A 27,535-nucleotide genomic window follows, 5' to 3' on the forward strand; every position below is an offset into this window, starting at 1 on the left:
TGGAATTGGGTATGAAGACTCTTCAGCTTCATCATGCGCCACTGCTTCCGAGCGTTGGAGCCAGTCACCTTGTTACAAATACGCTGTTCCGTCAACCGCCTCGTTGTTTTACTCACACTCTTCCCTCTCCGCTTGCTTTTCTGGACCGAGCTTTGTGTCTTACCGAAAAAAGCTTCTCGACACCTGACACACTCCCTCCCCGTTCCCCTTCCTAAAATTAGGTATTCCTCTAGTGTGTTCCCGTGATGACTTGAGCTCACTCCACAGTATCGTATTGGTTAAGAGAATTAATTTTAAATTGGAATCCGGACCCTGCCACAAAATGGCTGTGTAACCTTTGGTGATGAAGATAAGGGTTAATACTTACACAACATTTAATGCATGTGGTTAAATTTTGGGTTTTGGGTGTATTTCTTAATCTTGAAGTTAATTTAATCTTTTGAAGTAGGTCCTATTACTGAAATCAAAGATAGTGGTTAAGAGTGCTGTTTCTTCTTTCAAACTCTTGGGTCAAATCCTCATTCTGCCACTACATGTGTTGGACAGGTTAGTTAACCTCTCTACACCTTAGTTTCCTCATCTGTAAAATGGAGTACTATAATAATTTCCCCTTGCAGAATTGTTTTATGAAGAGTAAATGATAAAAGTCAAGTACCTGGTAGTAGTAATCATCATTGTCATTGCCATCATCATCCTTTTATTTTATGATCATCCTATTGCCTTTGCCATGGCAAACTTTTCAAAGTCAGGCACTCTCAGTTCAGTTCAGTCGCTCAGTCGTGTCCGACTCTTTGTGACTCCATGAACCGCAGCAGCCAGGCCTCCCTGTCCATCACCAACTCCCGGAGTCCACCCAAACCCATGTTCATCGAGTCGGTGATGCCATCCAACCATCTCATCTTCTGTCGTCCCCTTCTCCTCCTGCCCTCAATCTTTGCCAGCATCCGGGTCTTTTCAAATGAGTCAGCTTTTCTCATCAGGTGGCCAAAGTATTGGAGTTTCAGCTTCAAAGTCAGTCCCTCCAATGAACACCCAGGATTGATCTCCTTTAGGATGGACTGGTTGGATCTCCTTGCAGTCCAAGGGACTCTGAGAAGTCTTCTCCAACACCTCAGGCACTCTACAGGTGTCTATAATTCTTTGTAAAAAAAAAGTCATTGAAACTTCAAATTTAGTTGTATCCAATTTTAGTAATCAATTTTCTAACAATATTAAATCGATAGCCTCCCTCATGTAAAAAATATTTTATCAACCTTACATTATAGAGTGGTCACCATTTCTATTCACCTCTCATCTTTTAAAATAGGCTCTTTCCATTCTATCTCTACTGGTTTTAAGCCCTTTCTCACTTAAGCTTTTCTTTTTGCTTTCCTTCATTTTTCTCTGATCCCGGATCAAGATTATTTTTGTTCTTGGCTTCAGCTATCCTTGAATAAATCCTAAAGAAGAACTTCCACCCCAAATTGCAACCTGAATGTTTCTATCCAGACAGCGTGAAATAACCTTAAAGGTAACATTCAAAACAATTTTATCTTCAAAACTGCTTGTTCCACCTCTATTACTTGTCTCAATTACTAGTGGTATGTCCCAGTATCCACCTAGTGCCTCAAACTAGAAGCCTCAATTACCTTCAACTGCAATCCTTCACTTAATCCTGGAATTTTTCCTTGACTTTTTTTTTTTTTTCTGGTTGTTTGTTTGCCTCTACTGATACTGCTTCATCTTGCACCAGAAATAGTAATGTTACAAGCTTCTCAAGGTTCCTATTTCCATTCTCTTCTCAATATGTTCTGTCCTCTATACTGCCAGTATGATTATCAGAAATATTTTTCTATATCAGAGATCTTATCATATTTCCCAAATTCAATCACCATAGTTTTCTAAGGCTTGACACTGACTATGAAATAATGTCCAAGCATTTGCAATCTCATCTCCCTTCCACCCATCCTACATTGTCTGCTGGTAAATATTTAACAACTGGATCTCCAGGGGAAAAAGTCCTGATTTTAGTGTTTACCATTTTATACAATGAAAATACTGTTACAATGGCTGATTACAAGCTTTCCTGAAGTTACCAAACACTGGAACACACAGTTGGAAAGAGACATGCACAACTGGTTCATGAGCCAGTATGAACTGGCTGGGTATGAAGTTGAGCCAACTTCAGCACAGACTGTTCAGTAAAAGCTCTGACTGCACTCACCTTCACACCATGCGATCTCTCTTCCCACCCCTCCAGGTTTTAGTACACATAATCTCAAGCCTGTGACTATTACTTTTCACATGTATTACACATCAAATACATGTGTATTTTGGCAGTGTGTAATTTTAAAAGGGTTAAAAATATCACTCTGATATACATATGGAACATGTGCAAATATTTCAGTTGCATTAATGAGTGAACTAACTTTATATCCTATCTTGCTGGTTCCTGCATTAATGTGAGTTAAATTTTTGATGCACATTTATTATATATTTATATGACAGTCATGTTTTTAACTTTTTGAAAATTAAGTAGCAATGAACAAAAACGTAAATATAAACCATAGAATTTATGGTGGGTTTATGATAGGTGTTCTCTCAGTTAAAGGAGATTCAAGTTGAAATTACTGCCATGTGTTTTCTAAAGAAAAAGATATTGTAACTGCATTTATGAACCTGAAGTATTCTTTAATAGTTCTTACTTTGAAAAGGAATTCTCATGTTGTTCCAGCATATTAGATTACTTGCCATTTAGAAGTCATGGACTTTGACACTTCTGTCCTTTTTCATAATTATGTTCCACCTACTTGAAACATCCTAGTGAGTTAGTAATGATAGCCAACATTCTGTTGTGTCTGGCACTCTCTAAGTATTTAACCTGCATTAGCTTAGTTAATCCTCACAACAACCTCATGAAGGTAAATAATACCACAGGGCTGGAGAAGTTCAGTACTTTCCCTACCATTACAAAGCTAAAAATCCACAGAGTGAAGTTTCAAATACAAGGCTGACTTTGGAGCCCATTCATTTAATGTTAGGGCTTCCCTGATAGCTCAGTCAGTAAAGAATCTGCCTGCAATGCAGGAGATCCTGGTTTGGTTCCTGGGTTGGGAAGATCCACTGGAGAAGGGAAAGGCTACCCACTCCAGTATTCTTGGGCTTCCCTTGTGGCTCAGCTGATAGAGTGAAGTTTCAAATCCAAGTCTGACTTTGGAGCCAGTTCATTTAACATTAAGCTGACATTCTCACCCTTGAAATACCATCTCCACTAAAATCCCATCTCTGACTAAACAAGATAGAATCACTCCATCCTTTGTGTTTTCATGACCTTTTTCTTCTGTTTCCAATATGGCAAGGATAATAATAGCATTAAGAGCTTGACATATGCTAGGTACTTTGTTGAACACTGTATATGCATTTAATCCTCACAAAACTGTGAGATACTTTTATCTCCAATAGATGAGGTACTGAGGCTGAGATTGAAATAAGGTGCTCAAGTTTACACTCTGCCTACAAAGTGGCCAAGTCAGCCTTTGAACAAGAGTCTAATTACAGAGCTCAAGGTCTTGGCATAGGAATTTATCTTTCATCTGAGGCTGTTAATTAACTTCTTGATGACAGGAAAAGTTTGTTTTCGTTCAGGCTACCTAGTTACTTGAATAGTCCCTTATTTTTAGTGCATTATAAATGAGTAAATTGAGTAAAGTCAATCCACAAATATCTGCTTTCCCTTGCTTTAAAAGGGTCAGGACTATATGTAAACTATCCCCTTGCCATTCCCATACACTCCCACAGACTTTTCTGATACATCCCTCAGAGGTAGTGTAATTTCCCCCCCCTTTTCAGATGTCACTGGATGGTCATTTTCATCTCTTAAAGTGTTGGTTTGGGGCTGGGTCGAGTGAAGGTGCAGAGCTGTAATAGTTCTCCCTGATTTCAACTATTTCCTTCCTTTTCATAGAAATTTTAAAGTGAAATTTTACACCTTTATTTCTCTAGATACAGCAACCTAGTGAGTTGGGTAAGGCTGATATTAACCTATTGTATAGATAATTAAACTGAGGCTAAAAGTAAGAAATTATTTTCTCCAGGTTAATATAACTAGAAAATACTAGAGCCAAAACTAGAATTTAGCCTTCTAACGTCCTGGTCCTGGACTCTATTAACACATCGTAACAACTTTCACTTTCCTTAGAATTTCTAGAGGAAACATCAAATTATAGCATTTGGCCAGGGTAACACAGAATATCTAAGCAAAGAAGAATATCAAGAAAACTGAGTAAGTAAAGAAAGCAAAGCAATCAGCACTTTGTGGAGTCAATTCTGACAGGCAAATGAAAAAGAAAAGTGAGATATGGACGAAGCACTCAGTGAAGGACACTAGAGACTGAGGATGGAGGTCTAAAACCCAGAAGGCTCTGGGGTTGGGAGTCAAACCATTCAAGAGAGTCAGGAACAGGTAGGACCCCAGACCCGAGACCCTGCAAGAGAAGCGGGACGTCAAACCTCCCGAGCCCGCGTTGCCCCGCCCCGCCTCGCGCCGCCCCGCCCCGCCTCGCGCCCGCGGCTCCCCGGCCCTCCCCCAGGTCTCTTAGGTGATGTTGCAGCCAAGATGGCGCCGGCGGCGGCCGCGGCTGCCTGAGCGCAATGCTTCGGGTCCTTGGCGGCAGCGGTGGCGGCTGTGGCCTCGGCCGGGGCCTCGGGTCTGTCCCGGGCGTCAGTGCTCAGGAGCCTCTCCTCCGGCCGGGTGAATCCGGACAAAGAGGAGACGGCCTCGAGGAGAGGACGCAGTGAAGAACGGAGAGAGAGCGCGGCGCCTCCCGCCTCGGCACCATGGCTGGGCTCATCAAGAAACAGATCCTGAAGCACCTTTCCAGGTTAGAGCTTCGAGCGTGGGCACAAGCCCGCCTCCGCCCTAGCAGGGTACCAGAGGCAACCCGCGGCTTCAGGGGCGGCGGGGACTGGCAGCCTAGCCGGAGGCGACCCTTGGACTCCCTGCTCCAGAGGGGCAGAGGTCGCGGCCCCTGATCTCCCTTGGCCCCTGCACTCAGGGCTGGCCTCGCGAGTCAGCGCCTGCATGGGGTCGTCCCCGGTCCGGGTCGCCCACAGACAGGTTCGCCCCTGGACGGCGCCCCTAGATGGATTTTCTCCCCCAATCGGCTCGCGGAGGAGCGTGTTGGGTGGCAGGGAGAGACTGATGGCTGGGATCATCCCCGACGCGGCGTCTGGGGGGCGTCGGGAGGACCCTCTCGGGCGGTCCTGCGCGGAGACTGGAGATGGTCTGGCGCCGCCCAGGTGCTCAGTGTCTGCTCTCCTCCATTCGGAGATGAGCGGTTCCGTTAACCCAGGGCGTCTAGCGCAGTGTGGACTCTTAGGGCTGAGCCTTGTCTTCTCACTGAAATGTTAACCTTGTTATTGTTCTGAATTCACCCTGCCTCGCCGTTCCCAGTCTGTGCATTAGAGGGTGTGCCTGTTTGCACAGTTAAGATTTGTTTTAGGTAAATAATCAGAGTTACCAACTTTGGCAAGTTTTTTTCTGGAGTCGTTTTAGCCCCACATCATTCGTACAGAGTTTATTACTATTTTTTTTAAATCTAAGATCCATAAATTCAGGGAGTCAACATCTGTGGTAACAAACCCAAGACTTGTCAGCCTTTCCATTTCATAACGCGGTTTTAGTCAGAATCATGACTCAGTAAAGCTGGCAGTTTGTTACTGCCCCTGACTTTTCCATATTTGTCTCAAAACACAGGCTAAATGTAGGATCTTGTTTCCAAGTTGTTAACAGCGAATTCAGAATGCGTGATTATGACCCTTTCCTCTGTTATTTGTAAGTTAAAGATTACTTTTAACTGATTTTAGGAAAACACTTGGGTGTGATGATATACTTTCCTAGTAAAGAGAGCTCTTGGTTGTCCAAATTGTTGTATACCACAGGTAGTATGCTGGAGAGCAAAATTATTATTTCTGTGATTCAGCAAATATTTTCCTCACTTATAACATTGAATCAGATAAAGGTATTTTTTTAAAGTAACCAAGTATAGAAACACTGATGATTATACATTTCTTAATGGTATCACTAATTGGAAATTTTCTTTTGAAATTGTCCATATGATCCAATAATGAATTACTTCATTTTGGAAGATGTTATCATTATTTTGTATGATTTAAGTAAGATCTGACTTGTCAGATGTCCTCCAGCCTTTCTCATACTCAGTTCACAAGAAAATTTGCACCTACAGAAAATGATTTGAATTTCTATTTTCTCACTCTCCCGAGGATGACAGTATTTACATAGCTAGTTCCATTTTAGATGCACAGGAGAAAAGTTTGTTCAGTCATTAAGAACCTTAGGACATTAGAGTTTAATTATCTTATAGAACTCCCGTTGATGAGGACTCTTACGAATCAGTTGTTAAAGGTAATGGTTTACTTCACAAAACAGACATATTCAGAATTGACTCTTGAGAATTACTCTTTTTTTTTTTTATAATAGAGTATAGATTTACCATGTGTTAGTTTCAGGTATCGGAGAAGGCAATGGCACCCCACTCCAGTACTCTTCCCTGGAAAATCCCATGGATGGAGGAGCCTGGTAGGCTTCAGTCCATGGGGTCGCTAAGAGTCAGACATGACTGAGCAGCTTCACTTTCACTTTTCACTTTCATGCATTGGAGAAGGAAATGGCAACCCACTCCAGTGTTCTTGCCTGGAGAATCCCAGGGACGGGGGAGCCTGGTGGGCTGCCGTCTATGGGGTCGCACAGAGTCGGACATGACTGAAGTGACTTAGCAGCAGCAGCAGCAGCAGTTTCAGGTATACAACATAGTGAGTCAGTTATGCATATAGAGGATTACTTTTTTAATCTGTATGATTTCTAATAACTGCACTGTTAACTAATGATTTTTTTGAAATGTGTTTTTGAAGCACTTAAGTTTTCAGTTAATTCATGTTTCAAAACTTCCTTAAGTCAAGTGACTGAAGAGTATCTAATTCATCCTCTTGGTTAAGATATTAACCTTACTGCTGTTATTAACCTTACTGTTATTAACCTTACTGTTGCTGTCATCTCCTAAGAACAATACAGTTATTTATAAATATAAAGGATGACAATAGAAGAAACAAGGTGGGTGTTGTGATAATTTACTGTTACTCAGGTAGTGATGAACTTCTGAAATTATCTAGGTCAAACTTAATTTTATAGATTATTCAGTAATAAAGATGTCACTATACTGATCTAACCATCTGGAACACATTTTGATTGGAAATACTCAGAACATATTATCTTCTGATAATAGACATTTCTTATGACTAGTGAATCGAACTCATGATAGTTTGTTAATGGAGGGCTTACCTGACCACTCTTTTCTCTGTAGCACTCATTCTCATCTGTAATAAGATGTACTTGTTTATTTGCAGTTCATTTGTCTTCTGTACTGAGTGTAAACTCCAAGAGAGCAGGTTTTTTTTTTTTTGAGTCTAGAATAATGTAGGTACTCAATGACTATTTTTTGAATGAATGCATGAATGGCAACAATGAATTGACTGTGCTTCATACTGCTTTTTTTTTTTTTTTAAGCCACCAATATTATCACAGATATTGGGCATGGCCAATTTTCCTGTGGTTTTAGGAAATAATGGACAATTGAATAATTGAATAAATATGGTACCTTTGGTATCCTGGAAAGAAAGGACTATGAAAATGACACTTTATCTAAGAGATAAAGAAGACAATGTAGGAACAAACAGGAGAAAAAGAGTGCTTACTCCGAGCTTGGAGGTTGAAGTGTGGTGAAATTGTAAGATTAAAAGCAGTGTTATTCAGATACAAGGGCTTAAGAAAGCTGAGAACCGAAGAATTGATGCTTTTGAACTATGGTGTTGGAGAAGACTCTTGAGAGTCCCTTGGACAGCAAGGAGATTAAACCAGTCAATCCTAAATGTAATCAGTCCTGAATATTCATTGGAAGGACTGATGCTGAAGTTGAAGCTGTAATTTGGCACCTGATGCAAAGAACTGACTCCTTGGAAAAGACCCTGATGCTGGGAAAGATTGAAGGCAGGAGGAGAAGGGGACAACAGAGGATGAGATGGTTGGATGACATCACCGACTCGATGGACGTGAGTTTAAGCAAGATCTGGGAGTTGGTGAAAGAACAGGAAGCCTGGTGTGCTACAGTCCTTGGGGTTGCAAAGAGTCGTACACACTGCAGTCCATGGGGTTGCAAAGAGTCGGACACGACTGAGCGACTGAACTGAACTGAACTGATAAGAGAATTATTCTTTAGAGATTAACAAATGCTGAAAGCAAATGATGAACTATTTGAGAAGTGTAAATCTGTATACTTATTCCCTATCTAGTTGTTTAGTTTGTATTCCAAGCATCTCTTTAATTGTTAATAAAAAGTTTGTATACTTGAAACAGATCTGAAACTGAAGAGGACAAGTGAGTGAGTGAGTGTGTGTGTGTTCGTGTGCACACATGTGCAGATTAGTTACAGAGTAGTTACACTTTAATAGAAGTGAAACAGGAAAAGCCTTTGAAGGGGATTTTACCCTGATCTTTCATACTATAACTATCACAGAATGTGTTTTGGAGAGTTCTCTAGGAGAGTATTTTTCACAAGGAAATGGAAAGCTCTAAAGAAAAGTTAGAACAAGTGTAAGAAAGAAAATAAAAGCAGGAGCTTACCTTTCAGCTCAAGTCCTCATTACCTGTTACTGTGGTATGTGTACATATGTGCTCCAGCAAAGGTGAAGGGCAGGGAGTAAAAGCTTGAAGATGGGGTACAATTAAGCCAGGACATAAAAAGAGATGGGGAAGATTCAGATACAAATGCTCCCCCTTTGGCTCAAGGCATATTATGCTGGAGGTACAAGTGGGTGTTGCAAAGACATACACTACACCTAAATACAGTCTTTGTATGGTTTTAAGCAGTGGTTATGAAACAGGGGTGTTTGACCCCTCAGAGGATATTTGGCAATGTCTGGAGACAGTTTTGATTGTCATGACTCGGCAGAGTTGGGTCTGGGGTTGTAACTAGCAGGTAGAGGCCAAGAATGCTGCTAAACATCCTATAGTGGACAGCATGCTCTCTCACAAAAAGAATTATTTGACCTACATGTCAATAATTTTGAGGTTGATAAACTGATTTAAAGTATACACATGTGTATCAGATTATTGGACTAGGATACTGGGCTAATTAAGATTATATTGTCTGTCATAAATATACTACCATGTGTTAAATAGGCAGCTAGTGGGAACATACTGTATAGCACAGGGAGCTTCCCTTGGTCCTCAGGTAATGACTAAGAGGGGAGGGGTGGGAGGAAGTTTCAAGAGGGAGGGGATATGTGTATACATGTAACTGATTCCAGGTAGTGCTAGTGGTAAAGAACCCACCTGCCAGTGCAGGAGAGGTTGCAACCTACTCCAGTATTCTTGCTTGGAGGATCCCATGGACAGCTGAGCCAGGAGGGCTGCAGACCATGGGGTCACAAAGAGTCAGGCACGACTGAAGCACGTTAGCACCCACACATAGCTGATTCACTTCATTGGTCAACAGAAACTAACACAACATTGTAGAGCAATTATACTCCAATTAAAAAAACTGTAAAAAAAAAAAAAGATTATATTGTCTGCAAACAACAAAAACCTGCTCTGTTTCACTTAGGCTAAAAGAGGAAATGTAATAGAAAGCTGTTAGTGTGGGTCACAGAATCTGGAACAGCCAGTGCCTAGGGCCTAGTTGGAAGAGTACTTGAACTTCAGCACTATTGACATTTGAACCAGACGATTGTTTTTGTGAAAGGCTGCTCTGCGCATTGTAGGATGTTGAGCCGCACCTCTGGTCTCCACCCACTAGATGCCAGTAGCACTCCTGCAGCCTTGACAATGAGAGCAGGTCCCCAGATGTTGCCAGATGTCCCCTGGAAGGTACAACGACTCTCAGTTGAGAACCACTACTTTAGGGTGCTGTCTGATCTTTCACAACTCCCAGTCTGGTCTTTCCTGTTGAAGTTTCGGATTTCTGGGAGAGAGAATCTGTTTGATCCAGTTCTGTTTATCCACGGGTCAATTAGCAATGGCAAGGGGTTGTATAGCAAAGATGTGGTCATGTGGAGAACTGTTTAGAGTCAGGCTTGTTGCTCCATTTGGTGTCTTTAGTAGGCACCTAACAAAATTAGGTTTTGGAGGGCCTCATTTGCCGTGTTAGGGAAATTGAAATTGAATTTCATCCCAGAAGGTGACTGCTAATAAAGAATTCCTGATTAAAGAGGGACATGATCACTAAAGAAAGGTACATGGTTATGAGTTTGATTTGCAATCCAAGGTTCAGGAACATTTCTCTGGGGTGGAAACATAGAGTCTATAGAGGTGCTCAGATTAGATTAAGTAGAAAAATAATGTAGAAAGATATCAGTATTCCACAGAATTTATGAGAAGGTTAGAGAAACAGACTTGGGAAAGGCCTGGATACTGGCCAGCTCCAAGGATTGAGGTAAAAGAAACTTCTTGACAGTTTCAACAAGACATACTCCCTAAACAAAGCGGAAGAAATAAGTAGAAAGGGAGAGTGGCCTGAGAAGATTAACTATTTGGAATATTTATTAAGGAGATTAGGAAAGGTTGAGTGTTTGCAGGATCTTGTGACTGACTGGCAAAATGAAGGGAGATTAGAGTACCTCATAGTATATTTACTGAGTGCTTCTCTGTACCAGGTACTAGTCCATAATGTTGGGGCAAACTCCTTGCCCTTAGTGGAGCTTACATTTTAATCAGAGAAGGCTGAGAGTAATTAGATTAATTAACTTTCACATTTAAATTAAATGTGAAGTACACTGCTATTGAAAAAACTAAGAGAAAGGGAGTAGGAAGTGCACGGAGGTGGGGGGACAAACTTTGCAATTTTAAATCCAGTTATGGAGAAGGCTTAATTGAGAAGGTGTTATTTGAGGAGAGAGCTGAAATTGGGAGTGCGAACTAATGCAAAGATCAGAAGAGGAAGCTTGTCGTTTTTTTGGCAAATACATTAATGCCTCCAATATAGGTGAAATGGAATGAGGACTGAGGTGAGTAGAGGAAGGTAAGATCAAAGAGAAATCAAGGGCCAGATCTTGTGGGACCTTGTAGTGACTTTGGCTTTTACCCTGAGTGAGACTGGAAGCCACTGGAAGGCTTTGAACCATTGATCACTCTGCAGCCAAGTGGGAAATAAATAATTGGAGGGCGGGGGAAGAATCAGGGGCCTAGTGAAAAATGTTAACTAGCCAGATGAGAAAAAACACTGGCATGGAGCTAGGTGGATGCCGTGAAGTTGTTGAGATACATAGTCAGGTTTTGGATGTATTTTGAAGGCAGAGCCACAGGTTTTGCCAATAGATAAAATATGGATTGAGAAGGAGAACAGTCATGGATGACTTTGACATAAGCAACTGAGAAGATGGAGTTGCTATTAATTAAGTTGGAGAAGATATGCAGAAGGAGCAGGTTTATGGAAAAAGATCTGGAGTTTGGCTCTGGATACCTTAATTTGGTTGTCTATTAAGTATATAAATGGAGATCCCTTTATTTGTAAGCTAATTTAGACTGTGCCTCTTATAGTTTGGCAACAGTGATGTCAGTGTTTTTTGTGTGTGGTTGTCCTTTGGCTTAGCCAATAGATAATTACAGAAAAGTAAATTGTGAGTTGAATTTTAGCGGGTGGATTTTTCTTTTCTTCTATTAAGTACACTTCATAGAAGCATCTAAAATTGAGCAAGGTGTCTGTTTCTTTCACATTAATTTACAACTACAACCGGATATTGATTCTTGGAAAAGTTACTTTCAGGAGATTGATTTGAGAACTTCAGGTGAAAAGGAGATTGAATGCGTGGTTTATTGGATATTGTAATACTGTTATCCTAGAATCAGAAGGTATTTGTTCCGGTCACCTAGAAGGAAGTTATTAAAACAGTGCGGTTTTAGACTTTGCTAAGATTTAACAGGTGGTGTTGAGTAGTTAAGTCACTGATCCAGCACCTTCATAATTTGATTATTCTATGCTGCCTGTTCAGGCTGTAGTTTGCACCTAACAGTTCGCTTTTCTTTGAGTTTTCAGCATTTCCTGTATTACTCCTTTATGGTATTTTATCATCCTGTTGCAATATCCCTTAGGAGATTCGTTTATTACTTGGGAATCATTTGACCTTACCGTCCTTTGAAACTCGGAAAACACAGTCTTTTGACTCAGCAGTTCTTTAAAGTTGGAAAGGACAATTTCTCCATTCATTTCTTTTTACTTGCATAATTTTTTTTGCAGTATTACAGTTTGCCTTAATACTGCAGTTTCCAGTCTAAATGTTTCCTCAGTAAGTTGATCTCTTAGCAGTTTAGGTTTTAAAGTTTGCATACTATGTTACTTAAGATGAGTAATTTAATATTTCTATTAAATATTGATATTTACAAGTTGATATTAATTAGCTCAGATGTAAGTTACAAGCTTTATGGGGCTTCCCTTGTGGCTCAGCTGGTAAAGAATCTGCCTGCAATGCGGGAGACCTGGGTTTGATCCCTGGGTTGGGAAGATCCCCTGGAGAAGGGAAAGGCTGACCACTCCAGTATTCTGGCCTGGAGAATTTCATGGACTGTATAGTCCATGGGGTTGCAAAGAGTCAGACATGACTGAGCAACTTTCACTTCACTTCGCAAGTTTTATGACACCATTTCCATGAGTGAAATATGAGCAGTTATCATATCAAGACAAAATTATTAAAACAAAATTAAGAGCTGAGCAAATATGATCCAGGATGTATTTTTTTTTAGGCATTATACTTGTTATTGGTCTGTCTCATAATTCATTGACTTATTTTGAGACTTCTCCCAGCCAAAAAGCATGTTGTATAAAAATTTTGAACCTCTATATTAGTCTATCCTTTAAGACACTTTTAGCTGTATGTACTCTTTTTTCTACCCAAAAGTACCATTAACAGAGGAATCTGTGACTTCTTTTCTGCCACTGTTATTATAACATTGAGGTGTTTTCCTCTACTGTTTTTTATTTATTTTAGAACAAAAGCTTCTTGTTTATTAGTTCCATACACTGTCATCTCTTTAAGGGCAGAATAACCCTGATAGGCTTTGAATTCTGAGGGCAGTGACTGTGCTTGTGTGGTTCTCCATTGTATCTTTAGCATCTGCCACAGTACTGTGGTACAGGGTAGTTGTTCAGAAACATTTTTAGCTGACTGGAGAAATAGATTTATACTATTGTAAATTTATACATCGGCCGTCATGGAACACATAGGTCATAAATCCATGTATTTATAAAGCTGGATACATTTTTAGCGATATTATAATCTTGATGTTTGTGGGTTATTTTTCATAGGTGACTTTACTCTTTAGTATTCTTTATGAAATGAAATGAGGATTATAGTTTTAACTGGGCCTTCTGGCAGTTAAAATTTTGACAGTTTGTAGGTTGCTTGTCTTTTAGAGTGCTTATCCTATTTGGTTTCATTTAATATTATTTAGTTCAGTCTTTGTGTAATGTTTGTATAGCATAGCTATCTCGTTTTTGTTAAATATTATTTTTAATATAAAATTAAAAACATACTGATTTAATAGAGTAGTAGTGCTACTAGTGGTAGAGAGAATGAAGAAAATCCTAAATGATTAATTTATCTTAGATTTTAATCAGCATTTGCCTATAGTTAATCCAGTGTGAAATACAACTGTATTTTCTTTAAAGTGACTCACAGCTGAATATTTTTATCATATCATTCCTTTCCTCTTCCTTCCCTTAAACTTGCTCCCTTCTGTGTCCCCTGTGTACCCATTCCCTGCAGCGATCCCTGCTGGCTGTGGTGGAGATTGGTGTGCTGTGAATTTCATAATCACCCAAATGAGTCCCAGAGGAGTCTAAGAAACCCTGGCAACTGACTACTTGCTTTCACCAGGAGTAGGGACCTTTTGTCTGAATTTCCTGCCCTCAGGTAATTCTTCTATTCCCCATTTTTTTTTTTCTTCTCTCTCTGTAAATGCAAGCACTTCCTGTGCCCACATAAAGATACTTTGAGAATATTTTCTAATTCTTCTTGTTTTAGTCAGACACCAATTTCATGTGTTTTTTTTTTAAACTATGTAGCTATAGGCCCATGCAATTCTCTTAGAATGTCTTCTAATATATAAGATTTGGCAATGCACTTAAAGTTATAACCAGGTCTTTCTGATGTTGCATGAGTGAGTTTTATAACTTATTGTCAGCTACTTGGAAATAGTAGTTAACATTATCTGCTCTTTAATGGGTTAGGCATTATAGTCTAATGTAATTAATGAGGTATGAAGGCTTTTTTCGTAAAGAGAATGTTTTGACCAATTCACTGAAGAACTTAAAAGTTTTGTGTATTTAATGTTGGTTATAATTTTTATCAAAGATGTTGAATGACTCTCAAGAACAGCTGTGAAAATAGGATTCATTTTGAAGAATGTAAGGGCTCCCACTCCAATCTTTTCTTCTCTCTCCTACTGCCCTTTAAAAATCAGGGAAAATAGTTACGCTATAAAATCAGATTCATGGAAATAGCACTAAATATTTCAGTCTAGACTCAATGAAAAACCTAGAAACTTATATTTGAATGCTTCTCATGCTTGGTAAATTTATACACTTAAATACTTTGGAACTCTAAAAGTCTACTAAGAAATCCATAATTGAAGACTAGTCATGAGCAGAATTGAGCCACTAGTTACATACTTATCCTTGGTGTAATGTAACAGTTTATAAACTTGCTGACCATATATTAGCTGGCAATTGTATAGGTGTGATGACTTAAATATTATTTTCCAGTATTCTTGTTTGCTTTCCAATATTCTTGATTCCATCACCATTTGGTTATCTGGATCTTATCCAAGTTGCCAAGGAAGAATGCCAAGCTTTATCTTTCAGTAGACCAGTAGAAAAACCTTTGAGATTGTTAAGATATTGGTAGTTAAGAACTTCTGTTGTTTCTGGTGGCATTCAAGGATGGTTCTGATTTTGTGTATACCTCTAGCAAATACTCTGGGACCTTTGCTTCAGACTAGATTACACCTCCTTAACATTTCTTTTTTGGTCTGGTTTGTGCTTAGCTTATTGAAGGTGAGGTATAGTGATTTTCGTCTAAGCTTAAATCACATCTGTCTGTGCTTTTATTCAAGTCACCTATGAAGCTTAATTCCTTTTTCTTCTTAACCTTCTCATTTTAATCAGTCATTCTCTCTTTTTATTTAAATAATTCTTGAATTTATCTTTTTTATCCTGAACAAAACATATAGCAGACTATTTGCTACAAAGTAGATATCAGTAAGATTTGAATATCTCTACTGTCACCTGCTGCTGCTGCTGCTGCTGCTGCTAAGTAGCTTCAGTCGTGTCCGACTCTGTGCCACTACTCAGATTTAAATCATAATTTCTTGGATCAGTTGAGGTTAAGTATTCTCATTTCTCATGCTTCTTTTTAAAAAAATATTTATTTATTTATTATTGGCTGCTCTTGGTTCTTCATTGTTGCCTGTGTGCTTTCTCTCATTGCAGTTTGCAGGCTTCTCATTGCAATAGCTTCTCTTGTTGTGGAGCATGGGCTCTGGTATCCGGGCTTCGGTAGTTTTGGCACATGGGCTTGGTAGTTGCAGTTTGCGGCCTCCAAATTGCAGGCTCCGTAGTTCTGGTGCATGGGCTTAGTTGCCCTGAAGCATGTGGGATCTTCAGGGACCAGGAATTGAACTGGTATCCCCTGTGTTGCAAGGTGGATTCTTAACCACTGGACTACCAGGGAAGCCCTTCTCATACTTCTTTATTCCATTCTTGGAACTGTTACCAGAGAGATCTTGACAAAATACTAATCTTATTTAAATTTCTTGGTAAATATTTTTCAATAGCTCATGTTCAAGCTTTAAAAATTTTTTTTCTTTTTTTTTTTTTGGTTTATAACATAATTTTTTGTCCAAAGAAGTGTAAATAGGACTTTACTGTGTAGAATAGTAGTAGGGCTCATTCTAGTTGAAACAGCAGTTGGGGGTAGGGTTCAGCTGGCATATCTTTACCCTTTTTATTTCTGTTCCACCTAGGTTTAATCATGAGCAGTCTCCTCAGGGGCACTGTGGGAATAATACTGATGTGTAGGATGAAACCTGCGTTCCTTGGCATGAGATACAAGAGTTCTTCACGATCTGGCTGCTGCTATGGTTTCAAAGCATATCATTTCTTATCAAACTACCATATGCTTTTCAAACTACCTTATTGTTAGCCTTGTGCTTCATCTGTGGTGGCTGCATATGATCCTACAATCTTGAACATGCTGCTGCTTATCTGAAATGTCCTCCTCTGCCCTGGTCACCTAGCAAAAACTTACTCTCAAAGACATGGCTCCTTCATGAAGCCTTTCCAAAGCAGTAGGCTTTTTAACAAAGTTGATGACCTCTTCCCTCCTCCATCTTAACCTAGTCTCATTTTTATTACAATATCCGTCACGCATTGCCTGGCACATAGTATGACTGTAAAACACTACAATAATTTCTTCCTGTGATTGCTTCTAATAGTAAATCATGAGGTCTTTGAAAGCAGTAATTTTGTCTCATTTGTCTAAGTTACCCAAGAGCTTAATCAGAGCTCAGTTTTTGCCTTGAAGAATGTATACCTAATTGTGTCAGGTTTTCTGACATTTCAACAAAATTTAGAAACCCAGGTTTTCCTGGTGGCTCAGATGGTAAAGTGTCTGCCTGCAAGGGGAGACCCGGGTTCGATCCTTGGGTTGGGAAGATCTCCTGGAGAAGGAAATGGCAACCCACTCCAGTATTCTTGCCTGGAGAATTCCACGGACGGAGGAGCCTGGTAGGCTACAGTCCATGGGGTCGCAAAGAGTCGGACACGACTGAGCAACTTCACTTCACTTCACTTCACTACCCATTTTAAATGTTAGCCACATATTCCGGTTGTTAGAAACACTGTGCAGGCCAGACAAAACATGTCTGTGGGCAAAACACAGCTCATAGGTTGCCAGTTTGCAGCCTTTCCATTCTTTGAATGTTTCTGTGGAAAAACTAGTTAGACAGGATTGGTTGATTTTCTTTGCATGCATATTACAAAAATAACCAAGCCAAATAAATTCTGCAAATTGTGAATGCTCAAAAAAAAGGCGGGGGGGTGGAATTTACTATGAGCATATCTTGATCCTTGTCCCATCCTTGTAGTTTTTTTTTTTTTAAAAATTTGTTGTTCAGTCGCCAAGTTGTGGCCAACTCTTTGCGACCCTATGCACTGCAGCACGCCAGCCTTCCCTGAAGTTTGCCCAAGTTCATGTCCACTGAATGGGTGATGCCATCCAACCATCTCATCCTTTGTTGCCGCAATCCTCCTCCTCCTGCCTTCAGTCTTTCCCAGCATCAGGGTCTTTTCCAATGTGTCAGTTCTTCACATCAGGTGGCCAAAGTATTGGAGCTTTAGCAACAGTCCTTCCAATGAATATTCAGGGTTAATTTCCTTTAGGATTGACTGGTTTGATCTCCTGCAATCCAGGGGACTCTCAAGAGTCTTTTCCAACACCACAATTCAAAAGCATCAATTCTTTAGTGCTCAGCCTTCTTGATGGTCCAACTCTCACATCCATACATGATGGGAAAGCCATAGCTTTGACTATACAGACCTTGGTCTGTCAAGTGATATCTCTTCTGTTTAATATGCTGTCTAGGATTGTCATAGCTTTTCTTCCAAGGAGCAAGTGTCTTAATTTTGTGGCTGCAGTGATTTTGTAGCTCAAGAAGATAAAATTTGTCACTGTTTCCACTTTTCCCCATCTATTTGCCATGAATGATGGGACTGGATGCCATCATCTTAGTTTTTTGAATGTTGAGTTTTAAGCCAGCTTTTTCACTTTTCTCTTTCACCTTCATCAAGAGGCTCTTTAGTTTCTCTTCACTTTCATTAGAGTGGTATCATCTGCATATCTGAGGTTGTTGATATTTCTCCTAGCAGTCTTGATTCCAGCTTGTGATTCATCCAGCCCGGCATTTCATATGATGTGCTCCGTATATGATTTTAAGTAAGCAGGGTGAATACTCCTTTCCCAATTTGGAACCAGTCTGTTGTTCCATGTCTGTTTCTAACTGTTGCTTCTTGACCTACATACAGGTTTCTCAGGAGACAAGTAAAGTCATCTGATATTCCCATCTCTTTGTGAATTTTCCACAGTTTGTTGTGATCCTTCACACAGTCAAAGACTTTCACATAGTCGATGAAGCAGAAATAGATGTTTTTCTGGAGTTCATTTGCTTTTTATATGACCCAATGGATGTTGGCAATTTGATTTCTGGTTCCTCCTCTGCCTTTTCTAAACCCAGCTAATACATTGAGAAGTTCTTGGTTCACATACTGCTGAAGCCTTGCTTGAAGGATTTTGAGCATAATCTTGCTAGCATGTGAAACGAGTGCAGTGGTGTGGTAGTTTGAACATTCTTTGTCATTGCCCTTTGGGATTGGAATGAAAACTGTCCTTTTCCTGCTTGACCATGTCCAATTATCCTTGATTTAGGAACCTACCAGGTTCCCATGCAATATTGTTCAGTTTACAGCATCAGGCTTTACTTTCACCATGTCTGACTGTACTTTCAGACACATCTACAACCTAGTGTCATTTCCACTTTGGCCCAGCCTCTTCATTCCTTCTGGAGCTATTTCTCTACTCTTCCACGGTAGCATATTGGGCGCCTTCCGACCTGGGGGACTCATCTTCTCGCATCGTATCATTTTACCTTTTCATACTGTTCATGGGATTCTTGGGGCAAAAATACTGGAGTGATTTGCCGTTCAATTCTCCAGTGGGCCGTGTTTTGTCAGAACTTTCCACTATGACCTGTCTGTCTTGGGTGGCCCTGCATGGCATGGCTTGTAGCTTCATTGAGTTATGCAAGCCCCTTTGCCATGACAAGGCTGTGATCCATGAAGGGGAATGGAATGGTAATTGATCCTAAAATACCTTTTAAGTTAAAATTGTACAAATTTGATTATAGTCTTGGCTCTGCCTTAGTGAGACCTTGAACTATGAACTTAACCTCTCTAGGCTTCACATTCTCTGATGTAAAATGAGGACTTTGAATTAGAGAAACTTTTCTGGCACTAAAATTGTAAAATTATTTTGTATTCTTTGCTTGTATAAATACTTCCTATGGCTCTACGGAGTTATTTTACTTGGCTCTAAATCACTTCTAGATGACAATAGCAATGGTGTGGTTTTCAAAAAGCCATGGTTCAAAGACCTTAGTAATTCTCATTTCCTTATATTTTATTAAGTTAGCTAGTCCATTCTTTTTATTAAGAGATACACACCCACACATATTTGCTTTACAGTTTGTTTGGCTTGATTGTTTTCGTATTATACAATTAAAATCAACTAATCTAGTATAACCAGTTTTATATATATGTATATATATATATATATATATAAAATGAAGTGAAGTGAAAGTCCCTCAGTCGTGTTTGATTCTTTGCGACCCCATGGACTATACAGTCCATGGAATTCTCCAAGCCGCCTTTCCCTGCCTCAGGGGATCTTCCCAACCCAGGGATCAAACCAAGGTCTCCTGCATTACATGCGGATTCTTTACCAGCTGAGCCACAAGGGAAGCCATATATATATATTTTTTTTAATTTTTATTTTTATATATATTTATATATGGGTATATATAATTATTTATATAAATATCTGATTTAAACACTTCTATTGAAATATAATTGTTTTGTGCAATAAATTGCACATACTAAAGGTGTACAATTTGTTGAAATTTTGATTTATGCTCTCAAACATTTCTTTATACTCCTTTGTAATCTTTTCCATCCTGTCTTCCTGCCTTATCTGTTATTACTATTGATCTACTTTATTTCACTTACATTAGTTTGTATTTCCCAGGATTTCATATAATCATTTAGTATACGTCTTTCCTGCCCTTTTTCCCTCAGCATAATTATTTTGCAATTAACCTATGTTTTTTTATACATTATGTCATATTGCTGGGTATATTCCATTGTGTGTATGCCACAGTTCCACAATGGAATTGTTTATCCATTCACCTGTTAATCGTCATTTTGGTTCTTTCTAGTTTGGGCTGTTACAAATAAAGCTCCTGTGAACATTTATGTTTAAATCTTTGTGAGGACATATACTTTTCATTTCTCTTGAATAAATGTGTTCTAAAGTCTGTATTTTATATTCTCACCAGCAATTGTGTGACAGTTCCACTTACTCCATTCTTCACTAGCATTCAGTTTAGTCTTTTGATTTTGCCCAGTTTAGTGGATAAGTAGTGTATCTGATTGTGGTTTTTAATTTGCAGTTTCCTATTAGACTGATGGAGAAAGCAATGGCCACCCACTCCAGTACTCTTGCCTGGAAAATCCCATGGACGGAGGAGCCTGGAAGGCTGCAGTCCATGGGGTCGTTGAGGGTCGGACACGACTGAGCAACTTCACTTTCACTTTTCACTTTCATGCATTGGAGAAGGAAATAGCAACTCACTCCAGTGTTCTTGCCTGGAGAATCCCAGGGATGGTGGAGCCTGGTGGGCCGCCATCTATGGGGTCGCACAGAGTCGGACACGACTGAAGTGACTTAGCAGCATTGACTGATGATGTACATCTTTTAGTGTGCTTATACACTATCTGCATGCCTTCTTTTGTTTGAGAGTCTGTTTAAATCTTTTACCTATTTAATTAATGAAGTGGCTTACTTTTGAGTTGTAAGAGTTCCTTATATATTGTAGATATAAGTCCTTTTTTAGATATATGTTTGTAAATATTTTCTGCCAGTCTGTGGCTTGTTTTGTAGAAATAGTATCTTTTGATGCACAGACTTTTTAATTTTGATGAAGTATAATTTGTTGATTTTTTTCTTTTTTGGTTTGTGAATTTTTTGTTGGGTTATAGAAATCTTTACCAGGCTCAGTCTTTTTCTCCAGCATTTTCTTACAGAAGTTTTATAGTTTCTGTTCTTAGATTTTAGTCTGCAATCCATTTAGAGTTAATTTGTTATTTGTGATGTGATTAAGTATCAAAGTTCTTTTTTCCTTCTCTTTGCATATTGCTAAACAGTTGCTCTAACACAATTTATTGAAAATACCATCTTTTTCTCACTGAATTGGTATTGTACCTTTGTTGAAAATCAGCTGACTGTAAACTTGGGTCTGTTTCAGGACTGTTTTGTTCCACTGATTATTTGTGTTTACTCCAGTATCAGACTGTGTTGATTACTGTAACTTTTAAATAAGCTTGAAATTGGTGGAACAAGGCTTCCAACATGATTTATCTTTTTCAGAGTTATTTTGACATGCTAGGTTTTTTGCATTTTAATGTAAATTTTAGAATCAGGTTGTCATTCCTACCACAAAGTCTGCTGGATATTTGCTTGGGAGCCATAATTCTGTTTGGGGAGAACTGACATCTAAACAATACTGTCTTCTGATCTACCTGTTTTACTTCTCTATATAATTATGTCTTGTTTAATTTCTCTCAGCAGTGTCTTCTAGTTTTCGGTATATAGGTCTAATAATAACCCTTTGTCAGGTTTATCTCTAAAAATTTCAAACTCGTTATACTAATGTAAATGATACTTTAAAATTTTCTGATTGTTTGTTGCTAGCATATGGAACCATAATTAACACTTTTATTGCAGTAACTTTTTATTGAGATAAACTTCCCATATGCAGCTCAATGATTTTTTTAAATGAGATTTTTACTTTAGAATACTTTTAGATTTATAGAAAAGGTCTAAGGCTAATACAGAGAGTTTTCATACATTCCCTAGCGCATCTCCTGTATTACTAACATCTTACATTAGTATGGTACATTTACCACAATTAATGAGTAAATATTTATATAAATTATTATTAACTACAGCCAATATTTTATTCAAATTTCCTTAGTTTTTGCCTAGTATCCTTTTTCTGTTCCAGGAACCCATTGTGAATACTACCTTATATTTAATCATTATGTCTTTTTAGGCCCCTCCAGGCTGTGACTGTTTCTCAGACTTTCCTTGTGTTTCATGACCTTGAGAGTTGAGTAATATTTGTCAGATATTTTGTTCAGTGTCTCTCCAACAGGCTTTTTATCTATTTTTTCTCATAATTAGAATGGGTTATGGGTTTTGGCAAAAACACAACAAAAGTAAAGAGCCATTTTTATTGTCAAATTAAGAGTGCATATTATCAGTGTGTTTTATCATTATTTTTTTCCAGTTTTATTGAGATATTTAATTAATTATACTGAAGTCATACAGCACTGTATGTTTAAGTTCTATAGCATAATAACTTATTTTGTGTACATGCATCATGAAATGATGACCAAAGTAAGTTTAGTGGACATCAATCATATCACATGTATACAAAATTAAATAATTGAAAACAATTTTGTTTGTGATGAGAACTTTTAGGATTTACTCTCTTAACATTCATATTAATATACAGCAGTGTTAATTATATTTATTATGTTTTACATTGCATCCTTAGTATTACTTATCTTATTACTAGAAGTTTGTACCTTCCAGTCAGTTCAGTCAGTCAGTCGTGTCTGACTCTTTGCGACCCCATGAACCGCAGCACACCAGGCCTCCCTGTCCATCACCAACTCCCGCAGTTCACCGAGACTCACGTCTATTGTGGAGAAGGTAGTGGCACCCAACTCCAGTATTCTTGCCTGGAAAATCCCATGGATGGAGGAGCCTGGTGGGCTACAGTCTATGGGGTCACTAAGAGTCGGACTCGACTGAGCGACTTCACTTTCACTTTTTCACTTTCCTGTATTGGAGAAGGAAATGGCAAGCCACTCCAGTGTTCTTGCCTGGAGAATCCCAGGGACAGGGGAGCCTGGTGGGCTGCCATCTATGGGGTCGCACAGAGTCGGACACAACTGAAGTGACTTAGCAGCAGCAGCAGCATGTCCATTGTGTCAGTGATGCCATCCAAGCATCTCATCCTCTGTCGTCTCCTTCTCCTCCTGCACTCAATCTTTCCCAGCATCAGGGTCTTTTCAAATGAGTCAACTCTTCACATCAGGTGGCCAGAGTATTGGAGTTTCAGCTTCAACATTAGTCCTTCCAACGAATACCCAGGACTGATCTCATTTAGGATGGACTGGTTGGATCTCCTTGTAGTCCAAGGGACTCTCAGAGTCTTCTCCAACACCACAGTTCAAAAGGATCAATTCTTCAGAGCTCAGCTTTCTTTACAGTCCAACTCTCACATCCATACATGACCACTGGAAAAACCATAGCCTTGACTAGACGGACCTTTGTTGGAAAAGTAATGTCTCTGCTTTTTAATATGCTGTCTAGGTTGGTCATAATTTTCCTTTTGTACCTTTGGACTGCCTTCATCTAGTTATCCCTCCCTCTGCCCTCTGGTAACCACAAATCTCATCTCTTTTTTGTGAGTTTATTTGTTTTTGAAGTGTAATTGACCTACAGCACTATGTTAGTTCTTGTTACACAATGTAGTGATTCAGCATTTCTATATATTTCCTAATGATCACCACGATAAGTCTAGTTGACCATCTTTTCCCATACAGTGATATTACATAATTATTGACTGTATTTCCCACACTGTAGATTTCACACCTGTGACTTGTTCATTTTACAAATGGAATTTTGTACTGCTTAATCTCCCTCACCTATTTTTTTCTTCTTCTGTCCGTCTCCCCCCTGGTAACCACTTGTTCATTCTCTGTATCTGTTTTATGGCCGAGTAATATTCCTTTGATAAACATGTAGATTGCTTCCATATCTTGGCTATTGTAAGTAATGCTGCAGTGAACACAGGGGCACATGTATCTTTTCTAAATAGTGTTTCAGTTTCCTTTGGATAAATATCCAGGAGTGGAATTGCTGGATTATGTGATAGCTCCTGGTGGCTCAGATGGTAAAGAGACTGCCAACGGTGCAGGAGACTTGGATTCTATCCCTGGGTTGGGAAGATTCCCTGGAGGAGGGAATGGCAACCCATTCCAGTAGTCTTGCCTAGAGAATTCCATGGGCGGAGGAGCCTGGCCGTCTACAGACCATGGGTTGCAAAAAGTCAGACACGATTGAGCAACTCTGTTTTTAATTTTTGGAGGAGCCTCCCTACTGTTTTCCATTGTGACTGTACCCATTTACAGCCCCACCAACAGTCCATGAGGGTTCCCTTTTCTACACATCCTCGTTAATACTTATTATTTGTGGTTTTTCTGATAATAGCCAATCTTACAGATGTGAGGTGATATCTCATTGCAGTTTTGATTTGCATTTCCCTCATGATTACTGATGTTGAGCATCTTTTCAGATTCCTTTTGATCATCTGTCTGCCTTCTTTGGGAAAATATCCAGGTCTTCTGACCTTTTTTAAATGTATGAATTCTTTGTGTTTTAACCCTTTGTTAGATATATTGTTTACGGATATCTTCTCTCATCCAGTAGGTGACCTTTTTATTTGTTGATAGTTTCCTGCACTGTATAAAAGCTTTTTAGTTTGATATAGTCTCATTGTTTATTTTTGCTTTAGTTTCCCTTGCCTGAAGAGATATGTAAATGTATGTTATTTATATTTATTTTTTATGTGTTATTTATATTTATATAAAAAATGTGTTATTATAGAAGTTCTATGATTTCTATTCTTACATTTGTCTTTATTAATCCATTTTAAATTTATTTTTGTGCATGGTGTGAGAAATTAGTACAATTTGATTCTTTTGCATGCAGCTGTCCAGTTTTACCAACATCATTTATTAAGGAGGCTGTCTTTTCCACGTTGTATATTCTTGCCTCTTTTGTTGTAGATTAATTGCCTATACAAGTGTCGGCTCATTCCTGAACTCTGTTCTTTTCCATTGATGTATGTATCTGTGTTTGTGCCAGTACCGTACTGTTTCGATTACTGTAGCTTTGTAGAGTAGTTTGAAATCAGGCAGTGTGATACTTCCAACTTTGTTCTTTCTCAAGATTATTTTGGCTCTCTGAGGTTCTTTGTGTTTTTATATAAATTTTAAAATTGTTTCTAGTCCTGTGAAAAATACTGTTGGTAATTTGTTAGGGATTGTGTTGAGGGTCAGACATGACTGAGCGACTTCACTTTCACTTTTTACTTTCATGCATTAGAGAAGGAAATGGCAACCCACTCCAGTGTTCTTACCTGGAGAATCCCAGGGATGGGGGAGCCTGGTGGGCTACCGTCTGTGGGGTCACACAGAGTCAGACACGACTGAAGTGACTTAGAAGCAGCAGCAGCAGCCGTAGCATTGAATCTATAGATTGCTTTGTGTAGTATGGTCATTTTAACAACATTTATTCTTCCAATTTAAGAACACATTATATCTTTACATTTGTTTGTGTCTTCACTTTCTTTCGTCATTGTCTTATAGTTTTTAGAGGACATGTCTTTTGCCTCCTCAGATAGGTTTATTCCTAAGTATTTTATTCTTTTTTAATGCAGTGGTAAATGGGATTGTTTCCTTAATTTCTCATTCTGACAGTTCATTGTTAGTGTATAAGGATACAATAATTTATGTATATTATTTTGTATCCTACAAATTTACCGAATTCATCAGTGAGTTCTAGTATTTTTTTCTTGGTGTCTTTGGGATTTTTATGTATAGTACCATGTCATTTGCAAGCAGTGACAGTTTTACTTCTTCCTTTCCAGTTTTGTTCCTTTTATTCATTAATTTTTCTTGTCTGATTTCTATGCCTAAGGCTTCCAATACTATACTGAATAAAAAAGTGACAAGAGTGGGAATCCTTGTCTTGTTCCTGATCTTAGAGGAAATGCTTTCAGCTTTTACCATTAAGTATGATGTAGCTGTGGATTTGTCATGTATGGCCTTTATTATGTTAAGCTATGTTCCTTCTATATCCACTTTGTTGAGAGTTTTTATCATAATAATTGTTCAATTTTATCAAACTCTGTATCTGTTGAGATGATCATATGATTTTATTCTTCAGTTAATATGGACACCACTGAGCGACTGAACTGAACTGAATATGGTTTATCACATTGATTGTTTTGTGGCTTTTGAGTCATTCTTGCATCCCTGGGACAAATGCCACTCAGTCATGCTGTGTGATACTTTTAATGTATTGTTTAATTTGGCTTGCTAATAATTCTCTAGAGGAGTATTGCATCTATGTTCATCAGTGATCTTGGCCTTGAATTTTCTTTTTTTGTGATGTGTTTGTCTGGTTTTGATATCAGGGTGATGCAGGCCTTGTAGAATGAGTTTGGAAGTATTTCTTCCTCTGCGTGTTTTGGGAATAATTTGAGAGAGATAGGTGTTAACTTTTCCTCTAGCTGGTAGAATTCACCTTTGAAGCCCTCTGGTTCTGGACTTCTGTTTGTTGGGAGTTTTTGAAATAATTTAATTCACTTTTACTATTGGTAATTGGTCATGTTTTCTATTTCTTTCTGATTAAGTCTTTGAAAATTGTACATTTCTAAGAATTTGTCATTTCTTCTAGGCTGTCCATTTTATTGACATATTTGTTGGTAGTAATCTCTTATGATCTTTTATATTTATGTGGTGTCAGTTGTAACTTCTTTTTCATTTCCGATTTTATTGATGTGGCCCTTCTTTTTTTCTTGAAGAGTCTGAGTAGAAGTTTGTCAGTTTTGTTTAAATTTTCAAATAACCAACTTTTTGTTAATTTATCTTTTCTGTTCTTTTCTTTCTATTTATTTCTGCTCTGATCTTTATGATTTTTTTCCTTCTACCAACTTTGGGTTTTGTTTGTTCTTTTTTTAGTTTCTTTAGATTTACGATTTTCCTCGTTTCCTGACATAAGCTAGTATTGCTGTCACCTTCCCTCTTGTTACTGCTTTTGCTGAGTCTGTAGATTTTGGGTCATTGTGTTTTCATTTGTCTCTAGGTTATTTTTTAATTTCCTCTTTGACTTCTTCAGTGATTCATTGGTTGTTTAGAGCTTGTGCTTTTTGTTCTTTTTTTTTCCCCTTGTAGTTGATGTTTAGTCTCATAGTGTTGTGGTTGAAAATGATGCTTAATGTTTTCAATCTTCTGAAATTTAATGAAACTTGTATTATAATTTATTGTGTGATCTGTCCTAAAGATCTGGCTTTCTGTTCCATGTGTACTTGAAAAGAATTTATATTCTGCTGCTTTTAGATGGAATGCTCTATAAATACCAATCAACTTCGTGTGGTCTAATGTGTCATTTAGGACCAGTGTTTTCTTATTGATTTTTCTGTCAGAATCATCTGTCCATTGATAAAAGTAGGGTGTTAAAATCCCCTTCTGTTATTGTGTTATGATGAGTTTCTTCCTCTATGTCTGTTAATAGTTGCTTACGTATTTAGATTTTCCTATGTTTGGTGTGCATGCTAAGTTGTTTCAGTTATGTCCAACTCTTTGTGACCATATGTACTGTAGCCCATCAGGCTCCTCTGTCCATGGGATTCTCTAGGTAAGGATACTGGAGTGGGTTGCCATGCCCTTTTCCAGGGGGTCTTCCCGACCCAGGGATTGAATCCGTGTCTCCTGTGATTCCTGAAGTGGCAGATGGATTCTTT

The 27,535-nt window shown here is 38.6% G+C and overlaps 1 protein-coding gene across 4 annotated transcripts in view; it reads left to right on the forward strand.

Annotated features, from left to right (window-relative positions):
* Positions 1 to 4,570: 4,570 nt before the first annotated feature.
* The window catches only part of UHRF1BP1L (UHRF1 binding protein 1 like), a 93,710-nt gene continuing 70,745 nt past the window's right edge, over positions 4,571 to 27,535 (forward strand). Inside the window, exons 1-2 of one of the 4 annotated variants that reach the window (XM_027542055.1) lie at positions 4,578 to 4,859; positions 13,810 to 13,956. Coding sequence is in view for 2 of the 4 variants with exons in the window: in XM_027542054.1 (XP_027397855.1) it covers positions 4,816 to 4,859 (44 nt within the window). In the remaining 2 variants the exon portion in view is untranslated. Of the gene's footprint in view, positions 4,860 to 13,809; positions 13,957 to 27,535 lie in introns of all 4 variants that reach the window. The other 3 variants (XM_027542056.1, XM_027542054.1, XM_027542052.1) reach the window with 3 other exon arrangements.

This window comes from Bos indicus x Bos taurus, chromosome 5 (genome assembly GCF_003369695.1).
Source record: "Bos indicus x Bos taurus breed Angus x Brahman F1 hybrid chromosome 5, Bos_hybrid_MaternalHap_v2.0, whole genome shotgun sequence".
NCBI classification, from domain to species: domain Eukaryota; kingdom Metazoa; phylum Chordata; class Mammalia; order Artiodactyla; family Bovidae; genus Bos; species Bos indicus x Bos taurus.